This window comes from Anas acuta, chromosome 1 (genome assembly GCF_963932015.1).
Source record: "Anas acuta chromosome 1, bAnaAcu1.1, whole genome shotgun sequence".
Taxonomy (NCBI): domain Eukaryota; kingdom Metazoa; phylum Chordata; class Aves; order Anseriformes; family Anatidae; genus Anas; species Anas acuta.
Window position 1 is genome coordinate 142183940 of NC_088979.1, and position 13890 is coordinate 142197829.

General features: G+C 44.5%; 1 protein-coding gene across 2 annotated transcripts in view; it reads right to left on the reverse strand.

The window, feature by feature from the left end:
- Positions 1-13890, reverse strand: part of TMTC1 (transmembrane O-mannosyltransferase targeting cadherins 1) — a 147647-nt gene that overhangs the window by 117473 nt on the left and 16284 nt on the right. For both annotated transcript variants that reach the window (XM_068661808.1, XM_068661816.1), the window contains exon 5: positions 13252-13458. In XM_068661808.1, the coding sequence (XP_068517909.1) occupies positions 13252-13458 (207 nt within the window). The remainder of the gene's footprint in view (positions 1-13251; positions 13459-13890) is intronic.

Here is a 13890-nt window from a genome sequence, read left to right on the forward strand (position 1 = left end):
TGAAACATATTCCTTGTTCACACCTCATAATTAACTCACTGCTCTGTGGAGACAGGATGCTGCAATATTAAAGTCATCATCGTTATTAGAAAGCTGCTCATTTGGACTGGGATACCTCCGAGGGTTCTCACTTGGTGCTGGCATTTGCAGGCACCCAGGAAACTGCACCTTAAATGTGCCAGCACAGCAGACTCCTAGAGCATGATGAACAACAGAGAAAGCCTACAACCAAAAGCATGGCTTTTGCACAGAGGAAAAACATCTCCCTCCTCTTCTACCGCCATCTGAGAATGTGTCTCTTTTAAAAGCAATTGAAAGACGAAAACACAATTCTCTTAATTAATTCACACTGAAAGGTGCTTTTGGTGGAGTCCAGAGGCCAAATCCGATCAAAGTAAATAACCACAACAAATTGTGACGTGCAAGCCCTAGGACAGCAGCTATCATGGCTTGGGCTGTCCAAATCTTCTTACTTGAAGACAGCAAATGCTGAAGCTTTCAGCTTGCTGGAGAGGGAGGTGCAGTGGGCTCTGGCTCTATCTTTCAAGAAATCAAGAGAGAAATTGTCAGTTTACTGGTAAAGTAAGAAGGCTTGCTGAGGTAGATTTGCTTGAGGCTTAGGCAGTCCTGGATTCAGCCTCTGCTTTACGTCAGATTTTCTTCATGAATTTGAGCAAATACTGGGAACTGCTGCCCTGGAGTTTTTGGAGGTGCCACTGCTCCCTAGCTGAGGGAGCACAAACACATTGAGAGTGGAGGGGACACGTGCTGGGGGTCCTTGTTAGCTGACATACTGGTAGTGGCCCCTTTGCACTACATCACAGAGGAGAAGAGAAAACTGCCGACGTTGAAAAAAGCAGCGAGAAACAGTCTCGTGAGTCCACGTCTGTGGAAGTCCACAAGCTTTACCCAAGCCAGGTTACTCTGAGTTATTACTTACCCCCAAGTAGCAGTTGAGAAAAAAAGGAAACATCTTAAACTCATACTGACGTAGCTGAGGCCCAGATGCTGCAGCTACAGAGTTTGATGGTCTTCCCTCTGGCCCTGAAATCAGCCAGGCACATCTCAGCTGAGTTCAGTGCCTTGCTCCACCCTCTCCCCTCTAATGGGGAACAGGCTGGGTGATCAGCAGGATGCTTTTCAGCCACAGAATTCAAAACACACTAATAAAAGATACTCACATTTTCCATTCAGGTTTTTTACTGTACATCTCATTTATCTACGCAGACTGCAATGCTTGCAGTCAGAACAAAAGAATAAATAATAATAAAAAAAAGGCGGTGGCATAAATCAGCACTGAAAATGCAGCTTGTGAACAGCATAAGGATCCAGCACATTTATAAAGAAACAGAACAGAAACAACAAGCAATAATAGACTCAATAAAACCCCAGCGTGCCCCTGCATCTGGAGTACTGCATGTTATTCCGAGATTTCCCCTTCTTCTGTACAATTTTCAAAGGATCTAATAGAGTTAGAAAAGGTACAGAGAAAGGTAATAAGGCTCATCAGATATGTGGAATGGCTTTTGCATGAGGAGATAATACAACAGGAAAAGGACTGTCCAGCCTGGAAAAGGAGTACATGTAAAGATGCTGAGAGTTTGGCATAGTGAACCAGAAAAAATACATCCTACTTCTTATCACAATTAAATTATCAGTTTTCAAGCAAAGGGAAAGACTTTCTCGGACTGTGTGCCATCAAATCACAGAACTCATTGTGATGAGATGTCAAAGTCAGGGGAGAAAACGGGTCTAAAAAATGAATTAAGCAGCTCCACAGAGGACAGGCCCATGGAGAATCTGAAACACAGTGCTCCAGATAAAGCCTCCAGGTCCACAGTCTCTAAATCACTGCTGACTGGCACATTTTCAGAGCTTATGGTGAGTAAATCTGACCCTGTTCTGGCCTCTTTCCCATTTTTTTTTGTTTTTATTTTTTCTGTGAGCATCTAGTAATGACCACAGTCAGAAAACAGGTACTAGAGGCTGATGGACCACTGTTTTGATACAGTGTTCCTATAACGTTCTTCTACTATGTTGAATATACTGATGTGAGTTTCATAGACAAATCTGAATGTGAAGATGTCTATTTTTTTTCTGAAGAAATACCATCCAAAAATTCCTGTATTCACCACAATCATGCATAGCACTGGACCAGATGCATGAACAAATGCCCTCTGGACAGAAAGTTATCCATCATCTCCAAAGCATATTTGGGCAATGAGTGAAAGAATTCACTCATTGAGTAATTCCATGATGGAGTTACCACTCAGGATCAGGGTAATGTGTGAATCCACAGCATGTCAGCCAAGCTTAGCAAAGGAACACTGATCTGTAGTGGAGAGACTAGAAGGACTGGCATCAGCAGCCATTCAGATCACAAACCAGGTAACAGTTTTCTAAAGGTGAAAATTGCTGCTGCTTGTATCCTGATGCTTGTACTTTAAGCGATTCATCTTCTGAAATAAATACGTGACATAATTAACACTGGAGAGAAGGGGGGAGAAACGGCAGAACAACAATAATCAATCAAGTGAGCTTATTATCAAAATACAAAAGAAACATCTCTGCTTCAGACATTCACAGATAACTCCCAGGCACAACAGTGATATAAACTGCTGTCATGAGATTAGGCAGAGATTATTGTTAAATGCAATTAAAATCAAACAAAGTCAAAATACTGCAAGAGAACCAAAGTGCATAATTTTACAGCAGCTTTTTCTCTGCAGAAATTCCTCGCATAGTTTGCAAGAACAATACATGTAATAATGTTGTATGATCAGACAAAACTGCATTTTATGGGAGGGAAATAAAAGTATTGTTTTCTCTCCCTTCCATCCTTGACTGACAATTACTCTTTCCCTGAACTTTACTTTGAACAGTAAATACAGCCTTTGCCTCCATGGAAAACAGAGATAAGACATTTATTCCTTCTAATTTTCTTCTTCTTAGCTGAAAGCCCAACAGGTTTGTTGTCGTCTTTCACAGATTAGAAGGAATTGTATTTTATTCCATAGTTCCTGTATTAGTAAAACCAAAGTGCAACCATAGTTAGCCTCAACGTACACATTTTATGCCTTATTTTCTCTGACTCTGCCCTGATTTGCAAAGAACAAGGGATTCATAGGTCATAAAAGAAGAGATTTTAGCAGCAGGTAATGAGAATCCACAAGGCAAAGCAGAGCGCAGTCAGGTACCGTGGGACCTGTCGGGCTTTGGGGCAAGCAATCGATAGCACTGCTCCAGCAGCACTGGTGCAAGTGGTGTCTTTCAAGGCTTGCTTCGGCCATTATCTGAATTTCAGCACAGATGTTTGAGAATGTGGAATGCATTTACAAGAATCCCTTCTGTGCTACAGCTTCCTGGACATTCCCATTCTTCAAACTGCTTAGCAGACAGCTAAAAAAAAATCTGCATCAAAGACCTGCAGTCAGGAGAGAAATGTGCATTGCAGCGTTTCAAAGACGAGTACAGGATTAAGGTTTCTAATGAACTAGTTGGACAAGCATATTGGGATAACTTAATGAAAATGTGGAAGTGGTTTACTACCACCAGAAAGTTTAGATTGAGTTGAAGATTTAGTTTTTAGTCAGGGAAGGATCTATCCATCTTGGAAAGCATACAGGAAGGAGGAGAAAAGCATTACACATACTAACAGATTTTGTTCTTTTAAATGAAATACTAAATCTCAACAGCTACTTCACTTTGAAAATCAAAGTAACCCTTGCCACACAACTGTAGCCATCCATCTGAAGTCAAATTTGATGGTCTCAAAGTCCTTGTGATTTGAGATGATAGTTTGTATCAGCCTGTGAAACCTAAAGCCATGTAACTTAGCCCTGCTGTCCTTCAGGTAATGCATGCTGTGATTATCAGGTTCTTGAAGGAGACATGGACCAGCTCAGAAAGCACTGGTCATAAATGATGCAAAAAGTTACAGCTGAACACTCCGGTCCTGAGAACAGCCTAGAAGCTTCCCTAGATGTCCAAAAGTACCTGGAAGTCAAAGGTAGAAGAGAGAAACTGTACAATTAGATTAGGTCTGGGGAAATGTCTGTAAATAACCTGGATTTCATCCATCTTCAGGTGTGTTGTTTCTTTTTTGTTTATTTGTTATTGTTGTTTTCTGGGTGACTGGAATATCATTCTGTGTCAATCTACCCCAGAAAATAACCTGGCAAGCCATTAAGGTTTTTCTGCTTCTCAGCCACTGTTAATTCCTTGACACCGGTTTACCGGGCTTTCAGAGGAAGCCAATGAACACAGACACGCTGCTGTTTCAAACGGCAATTTAATGAGACCGCCATGAACTGTGAATAGAAAGGCAGGCCTGTGAAGTAAGGGGATTGAACACTCTCCTGTGAGTCAGCTCCGGGACACACAGACTGCACCTACAAATTAGGGATTTCCAATTAGCAACACGGGGAATGGAGCAGGCCGACGTCCAATAAAGTGACTGCAGCTGCAGAGTTTAAACGCAAGTCTCGCTAACAAGATTAAAAGCCCTGCTCCCTCTGCACATGGATGAACCAGTGATCAGCACCTTTCAGAAGATGGAGAGAAAAACAAAACTGGTGGTCAGCTTTTCCTCCTTATTCCATCTTCCTACGTATGGTTCTCTGTCCCAGGCATCTTTCCCACTTATCAATTCACAAAAATGAATTCCCATGGGCTAAATGAAAGTCTAACAGATCTTTAAAGGACTAAAAAGTCATCCTTAAGAAATAGCTAGCAGATGTTAAGTCATCGTTGTCTAAGAAAACTACCATCGGTCTCAGTCTCGTGCCTTTATTCTGGCACTTAATGCACATGAAGCTGAACTACTTGCATTTATTTGCTGCTCACTAAAATAAACAGAGCCTCTTGTAGACTGTCACACACTAATAATCCCCAGGATATTATTTACTTTCCACTTCCTTCTTGGAAGGGTTTAAAAGAGGAAGAGAGATTTCATTCCGTACCGTGGCACCAAAAAACACCACCCAGAAGAGCAGCTAACATGATCCAACAAAGGAAGTCAACCTTAAAACCCAGCCTCTTCTATGTCAGTGACTGCGTGCACCAGCGTGGGCTTTTCCACGTACAAGTAGGGCAGCCACACAGCCAGCCGTGGCTCCATGCCACAGCAAAGCAGCTCCCCAGCTTTGCCTGGCTCTCCATGCTCCCTCCTCCTCAAACCCAGGGAAATCTCCTCAGTTTGGTGCAGAGCAGAGGAGAACTGAACCCACACAGATGGAGGAAAGAGACTGCAAGGCAAGCAGAGCTTGTGGGCCATGGATCAGAAGCCCATGTAGAGGGGAGAAGGAGATAAGTAGGGAGACAGCTGGTGGGACCTTGCTGGTGGTCCCAGAGAGACCTTGTCCCCTGGCTGAGCAAAGCTCCCACAGCAGGAGTTTGCAAGCTGGAGGAGTCAGGAGCACGTGTAGGATGCAATACACAGGACAAGGGCACAGGTGGGGCCCTTGAATCACCTGGGCAAAAGTCTCCAATCTCCTCTAACACTCACTCCTCCAGAGCACAACCTGCTGCTGCCACCAGCTACTCTGCTCGTTCACGTGGCAGATGTCGATGGGGTGGATCCAGAGGTTTCAGTCCACCTGCTCGCACCCAGGCGGCAACCCTCTGTGAAGTTTCTGTTTATTCACTTTCCTTGTTTCTTCAAAATTACACATCCAGAAACTACGCCAAGAGTAATTCGAAAGCTTATAGACTGAAGCAACAAACTGCAAGAAAATACCAGCACTTGCTAGATTCTACTCTGAGAAATTATTGAGAGGTTAATCTGTCTTGGAGCAGGACTCCAACAATGTGAAGTAAGCAGGGCATAAGGTTGTGCCCTGGACAAGGAAGAAACAAAATATTGAGTAGATGCTCATTAAGTGAGCACCATTCATTCTGGGCATTGAACAGAGCATGGATCATGCAGAAAAAAATGGTACATGATCGTGTAATTAAAGACTGCCATAAAATAAACACATAATGGGGCCAAGAGAGCCAGGTCGCTCCTACCTGGTGGCCGCAGAGTTTTGCAGCCCTCATGATGTCTTAATATGCCTTCTCGTGTGCGCATACATCATGAGTCACCATCATACCAAAGCGGTGCTGTTTTTAAGTAAACTTTAGCTAGCAAGCAATGACTTCAATTGCTTGTGTTGAAGGAGCACTAGCACGTTTCAAATATTCAGACACGTAAGGCCACAAGCATGCACAAGAGAGACAGTCCTTGAGCTTAGAAATTTACAGTCTTCAAACAACAACCATACCACACAAGTGGAGGTAGAAAGGAAGCGTGCATTACTGTGCGTCAGCTTCCCGCAGAGATGTAAGCGTTTTCCCAAGATTTCACAAGGCTTCCGTGGAAGATGGTCACAGAGCAGAGCACTGAAATCCCAGGCTGAATCCTTGAAGCACGGGACACCCACTTTCCCTGTGCTTCTAGACTCTAACAAAGCCTTCTGGCGGCCTCAGGTACCATCTGAGCATGACAATAAATATCATCACTGACTGTAGGCAAAGGGGTGGAAGAAGATTCACACGTTATTGCTAGGGAACATTTCCTGAAAGGACAGGACACGGACACAGCAGTAGCTAGTGCTAGAGCTCAGACTCACAATGGAAAAATGATCTGAAGAAATTAGTTCAGAGAAAAGTAAACCGCTGGCCAAATCCACCTCTGCAATACAGCTCCCCAAAGGGGGCTGAACTTCATTCATAACTTAAGCTTACTAAAAAGAGAGAATGGCAGAGCCTTAGCAAACCTGCTACAACTAAAAAAAGCCTGCAACACATACAAGAAGCATCCCACAGCTACCAAGATAACGATGACGCTTATCTAATCTGTTCTCTTTCAGTACATGCTGTGCCTTCTCAGGTCTTGGGACTCAGGGTCCTACTTGTCTTTTAGGGCAAAACTGGATCATCATATTCTGTTCAATTTTAAACTGCAGTTCCCCCCAAAAAAATCAATGTACAGCCAGCAACCATTCAGTACTTAGTTTTCTCTCCTTTCACGCAGAGACAGTCTAACACCAAACTTTGCCCAGAACGTCACAGACTATGAGATTGCTCCTTTCTTATCAAAGGCTCACAGCCCTCAGGAGATCATCAATGAGAGAGGAAGGAAGAGAAAAGTCTAGGTGTAATGCTCCAGGTTACTAGAGGTCTAGGTCTAGGAAAGCAGAATGAGCTTTCTTAAAGAATAAAATCATTCTGACTGCTAGACTCCCAGACCTTTTTCACCACAGACTGAATCCTAAACCAGGCCACCGTCCTTGAATTCCTCTACCAACTATTGCTTTGATATTTGCAAAGTCAGGCCGTGTCAAGTATCTAGGCTTTTCTTTTGCTGTATGTTCACCTGATGAAAATAAATAATTGTCAGACCTTAGTGTTTTGTCAGAGGTATTATTTTTTTGTCAGAGGTATTATTTTCTGTCGGGCTTTAGATATGAACGCAACCACCTTCAGGATACATGAATGCAACAAAGAATGGCTTCCTGAAGTTTAAGAAAGTTCTAAGAAATCTTCGTAGCACTTCTATTACCCAGACAATTTCATATTCTGAGCAATGCCTTGCTATAAATCTCCCTCTGACAAATTCAAGAAAATCTTAGTTTACATGAATGAAATCCTGTATCTAAGAAACCCACGACACTATTCTGCCTATAACAGTTATGGATCCAGGAAGCATTACACTGTGTTGCAAGGGAAAGCATTAGAAACACAGCTGACACTTCTGGTTTTTGAACAGAAATTTCATGTTAAAGCAGAAAATGTGCTACACTGCCAAATTAGTTTGTTTAAAAATATATATATAAAAAAACACTGCTACACAAGAATTAGAAAAAGAAGTCCCTTTAGCACTTAGGGAGGAAAAGCTGAATCAAAATCATTCAATTTCTACCCAGTTGCAGGTCACATGTATCAGCACTTCTTCCCCCACCTCTCCCTCCATTCCTTCGTGTTGGTGAACAGCATCTGGTTCAGCTCAAACACGGGCCGTGCACGCTGCGCTGGGACACGGGGAAGATACGTTATGACCTCAACATACTTTTCCTCGTAGTATATCAATCGTTGGGCCAGCGCAGACATCTCTGGAATGCACCACGTTCTGCAGAGCGTTTCCATTTCCCTTCCCCTGCTACTGCAAAAGGAAACAACGTTGCTGCCGGTTTAGTCATCAGATCACATTTATCCCTGCTACAACCTCATGAATTTAACCGAATTTTGGATCAATGGGTTTTCTGCGTGGATCCCACAGTGCTAACATGTAGTGAGCTCCCTCGATCTCTTTTGCACGTCTGCAGAGATTTAAATTGACAATGCTGGGCACAGCTCCAAGTACACCTGCTTCTTCTCTCAGTCTGTCACTTGGCAAGCAAGTAAGAAGAAACACGCACAAAGAATAAACTACTGCAATGGCTAGGGTACACAGAAAACAGACACATTCAAACTGGTCTATTGTCAATTCCAAGGGAAGAGCCTCCCCAGCTAAATCACTAAAGATCAGTTTCTAGATGAGCAAAGATAAACAGAGGTTCCTGTTTCAAAAGCATGCAACTTACTGAGCAGTTTTGTTTTCCAAGAACGCCTGAAGCTTCGACTGTGGTCCCACTACAGACTCATTTAGAAAGCTCAAAACCATCAGGGTTACTAAGTGTTATGAGGGGGAGGTCATGGGTTACACAGCACTTAGCAATGATGAGTGTGAGGCATGTATGACGTGACATGATTGTAACGATATACGGCTTTGTAAGGAAAAATAATCAAAAATTATGAAAAATCACAATTTTCATTTAACAGTGGGTTCAGCAAATCAAGAAAAAGTGAATGATCAACTATGCACACAACCTGCACAAGGAATTACGACAACTTGTTGCTTTACACTTACTGTTCTTGTTAAATATCTTCAGGGATCAAACAGCGTATCACTATGGTGTGCAATGAGGTATTGGCACTGATAGAGAGGGTGGTTGCACACTGGAACAGGCTCCCCAGGGAAGTGGTCACTGCACCGAGCCTGTCTGAATTTAAGAAGAGATTGGACTGTGCACTTAGTCACATGGTCTGAACTTTTGGGTAGACCTGTGCGGTGTCAAGAGTTGGACTTGATGATCCTTAAGGGTCCCTTCCAACTCAGGATATTCTATGATTCTATGATTCTATATCTCTCAATAATAAGACTCCGCTCTCGGTTTTAAACTAAAAGATGGTAGATTTATATCAGACATGAGGAAGAAACTCTTCTCAATGAGGGCAGCGAGGCACTGGCACAGGCTGCCCAGAGACGCTGTGTCTGCCCCATCCCTGGAGGTGCTCAAGGCCAGGCAGGATGGGGCTTTGGGCAGCCTGGGCTGGTGGGAGGTGTCCCTGCCCATGGCAGGGGGTGGAACTGGGTGGGCTTTATGGTCTCTTCCAATCCAAACTACCCTGTGATCCTATACTGCACTACCATAGTAAAAGCACTGAAGCTCTGGCTTCATCCCAAACAGAAGTGAAGGTTGATGTGAAAGTTCCTCTCTTCCATTCTCCATTTGCATCATACTGGAGGGCGTATACGGTCACTAACCTCTTTCGGGTCTTAAAACTCAGGGATGCTGATCAAACTTGTAAGAGATCCTAGCTACCTCACTTCAGCAGTACATGCCAGCATCCCCAAGAACTGTAATAAATCGTGGTGATAAATCCTGCAGCTTCATCCAGGCTAACTCATTCCTTACTTGTGAATGCACTCAGGACTGCAACCCGCACACTCACTGGGTAGCCAAAGATAAGAGCACGTGGTAACGAAGAACAGAAACCTCTCTGCACCAGGAATTTCCATAACTAGCTCCAGTTCCTACTAATCAGAATGATTCCCTTAACTCCTCCATTATGTTTTCCTGTATTTTTCAGTTCGCTTTAGTAGAATGGTACATAGTAAATTATTATTAACTAGAAACCTAATTGATCACACTACAAGTATCTAGAGGTACAGATCAAGCAGCGCACAACTATTTTATTTGAATGAAGAGTTTCCAACTAGCAGCCTGGTGCACTTGGGAAGGTACCTGAAGCTACCTGAATGTGCCCAATCAGCCTCCAACTTCAGCGTTTTTAAATCTTTTCCCTTCCCTTTTGCTGACCTACACAAGTCAGAGAAACATCAATTACAGAGGAGAAACTGTGTAATTAATTTTATATATTTGACAGCAATTTCTATTTTTTTCCTCTTACCTTTTTTTTGTCAATATTAAGGATTTATTTTTCTAAGGAGATGGATTGTATTTTGATAGAGCAATTGCTTTGCCTGCTTCCTACTTCACATCATATCATATGCCAATAGCACTAGGGAAAGACGGCACACAGAAAGTATTTAAGCTATTTTAATCTGTCCTGTGACAGAAGCAGTAAATGGAATGAAGGGGAGGACCACAGTCATGATTTGGTGGTGGTCCCCAGCCTCCCAGGTGACGTGGATGTCATTTTGAGTCACTGTGCTGCAACACATTTAAACTTACAGTTCCACACATCTGCAAGCACGCTCCCTGTGGTTAATACTTGAGAAGATCTCTTGAAAATGCTGTATCTGTTTGAGCTATTTAAGGGACAAATCCTGCAGCGTCTAGTAAACTTTGACGTTAGACAAGCTGGCACTGGTCAGATTGCCCAGGCTCTGTGAGGCTGTCATTCCGTGAATACAACCCCTCTCCACCAGGAGGATATTATCTGACCTAATAGTGCCTTCAGAGGTATCAAAACCATGATTACTTTGGGAAGAGGAATGCCAAGAGCAAAGCAACCCTCATTGCTGTAAGGTATGAGAGCCAGGAAGATCTTGCCTGGATGCTGTGTGTATACAAACATTAGGGGAAAATCCTGACAGAGCAGTGGGATCCCTTAACCCATCCCAGGCTTTCCCCCAGAGCTGACAGGCCCAGTCACCACACGAGTGTGTCACAGCAAGCTTTCCTTTCAGCTACAGGGTTCAAGCCAGCTCCACTCTGGGCACCCCCAGCGAGCTGTCACACAACGGGTCGTCACAAGCACGTTGCACGCTGTCACTTGAAAAGAGGAGCTGAGAGGCTTATGCCACGTGAGCCCCTTTTGAAAAAGAAAGCAGCTATGTACATGCAGAGCTCTATTTGCCATGAAATCCTTTACAACATTTGAAGAGGCAGCTGCCGAAAAGCAAATGCCAGCTGGCAGCATCAAAAAGTTCCCTCTGAAGCCACCCCACGTGCACCGTCTCTGCAACACAGCCTCTGACACCCCCCTGAAAAGGCCAGAAGACCTGAGGCCTTTCCCTGGTGTAAGAAAGGGACGGTCCTAAAAAGAAGGACAGGAGGAAAGTGTCTGGAAAAAGTATAAAGCAAAGCTCAGGGGAAGGAGCAACAGGAGGGAAGAAAGAAAGAGGGGCACAAGAAACAAAGCACAAGATGATGGAGGAAGACAGGAGGTATTTCTTACATGGGTACCCTCCAATGTAGTATCTGTCTGTGAAAATGAGGAGCAAATACAAAGAGAACGAAAGCATTTAAAGAAATAGGGAAAGAAGAAAGGTCAGGAAGAGCAGCTGCACCACTGCCTGTGCTCAGATTACTCTTCCCCGCCAGGTACTAAACTTTAGGGGCAAGATGGTACAAGAGGCACTTGGACAGCCCATTCTGGCCTGGCATATCAGAATGAACAGGGGTCATCTGTGCTTATCTAACTCTTCTACTCATTTGGGGATATAGAAGAAACAAATTCAAAAAAATAAAAAAGAAAGAAAATTTTAAAAAAAATAACACTTTAGAAGCAGTTCCCGACTGGCAGCAGAGTCCGGGTAGGGGAGCAGCTGGCACTAAGCCACTCGGAAAAGTCTCAACTTCCTCGTCATTCTTCTGTCACGGGTTCCCACACACGGAGGCACCGCAGCCAAACCCACTCTTCTCTTTGTTAAAAACAAGGCCAAAAAAAACAGCCGCGCACAAGTCAGACCCATCAGACTAAACACCAGGCCCATCAGTCTGCACCGTAGAAGCTCTCGAGTGGGCTGAGCCATTGCGACTAAATATAGAGCAAACAGATTCTGTGATGTGAGAAGGTATGGATTTCATGTACCAGCCTGTATATCATACATACTGATGCAGCAGGAAGATGAAACGAACAAGGAACTGCAGCAGATATTTCTGATCTAATCAAGGAACACAGCACTTTCCGCAAGAAATAGGTGGTGTGGGGCGATTCATTATTATAGGTCTCCAAAGAAAATGATGCTGTGGCTATTTGGTAGCTAAAAACAAAAATCAGCAGTAATGCAGCGTGCTGATGCTAAAACCTGCTGTTTGCTCACCGGGATGGCTGCAGCTGAGATAACCAGCAGAAACCAGCACCCCTCAGCATGACAGCAAGAGGTTAGTCCTCCTTCCAGAAAACACAAGTGCCACACCTCTCTACAGCTCAGGGTTTCTTCTGAATTTCAATAATGCAGAATACTTGAAGGCAACTTGGACAAGACAGTGGGAGCATCTCGGTGACAGAAGAGCTGACTGCCCTTCCCTTCTTTCCCTCTCCCACCCCCACCATGAGCCTCAAAGTCGTGAACTTAACTGAAGAGGAACAGTCCAGTAAAACAAACAGAGAAAAGGCAGCTTCCTCCAGAGAGAGGGAGAGACGTGGGAAAAATCCTCACTGGATTTCAGAAACACTTCCAAAGTGCTTCTCTGTTTCTCCCTGCAGAGCCCAAGGAGACAAGGAAGCCCATCACCAGGCCGAGCACAAGCTGGCAGGCAAGGGCTGGGAGACTATTCAAAGGTCAAGGTTAAAAGCAAGAAAACCCAACATCCTGGCGCAGATCCATGACCCAGAGCTGACTATTTCCCTCTTAAACACTCCTCGCAACTCAGTGCTGTTCGAAATGAACAAGGCCACAGAGCCCTGGCACCACATCAGGCCTTCAGTTACGGGAGAGTCCTTCCTTCCCAAACGAGATGCACAATGAGCAGGTTGAGAACTGCTGGAACGCCAGCAGGAAAAATCACTCTGCTGCTGCCTGAGCCCAGCTCTCACCATCACGTGCAAACTCTCAGGCATAAAGCAGGAGCGGGCATCACCTCTCCTTTCATATGCACACATAAATATGCACACCCACCGTATCGATGTGCCTGCATACACGCATGTAGAAATTATACCCGCAGATGTGTGCTTAGAGATACTCAGCACTAAAACAGGGCTGACAGGGTAAGACAGGACGAGCTGTGCAGCAGAGGGCCGGGTGGCCGTCAGTACCTCCGAATGGCCCAGATGGCTTTGCTGGGCACAGGAAGGCCACCGCTGCGCTGCTCCTCGGGCGAGGTGGGGTGGCACGAGCTCCAGGCGCCCCTGTGAGCGAAGCGATGCTTCCCGTTCTCCCGGCTGGCCGCAGGGACCGGCGGCGAGGCAGGGGTCGAAGCCACGCACGGCCGGCCAGGTCTCTGGTGGATCCCCCCATTTCTCCTGATCAGGCGACAAACACGAAAGCAGGGGGGCGTGGAGAAGAAGGGGGAATGGGAAAGATAAGAAAAGGCTTTTAAGGGATTTTTTCCTCCCATGTTTACTTACCAAAAGGTTGAACGTTATGTTAACAGCACAACATGCAACAGATGACATTTTATTTAATCTAAAATACAAAGTCTATATGATCTGGGAGGACAGGACTTATTGGTTCCTAACTAGAACTAGGGGACAACACCAAGAGCAACAGCAGCCAAGCACACCCATGTGAAACTCTTCTCTGGTGTGGTGGGAAGCCCTGTGAGAAAAATATGCTACAATCCTCATTGTTTTGTTGCAGGAAATGACTGGTGCTCTGCCTCTTTTTAAACAGAAATCAGATCTGTACAGGTTGGAGGAAGGAGCAGGAGGAGATGAGTTTCAGCAGCACATAGG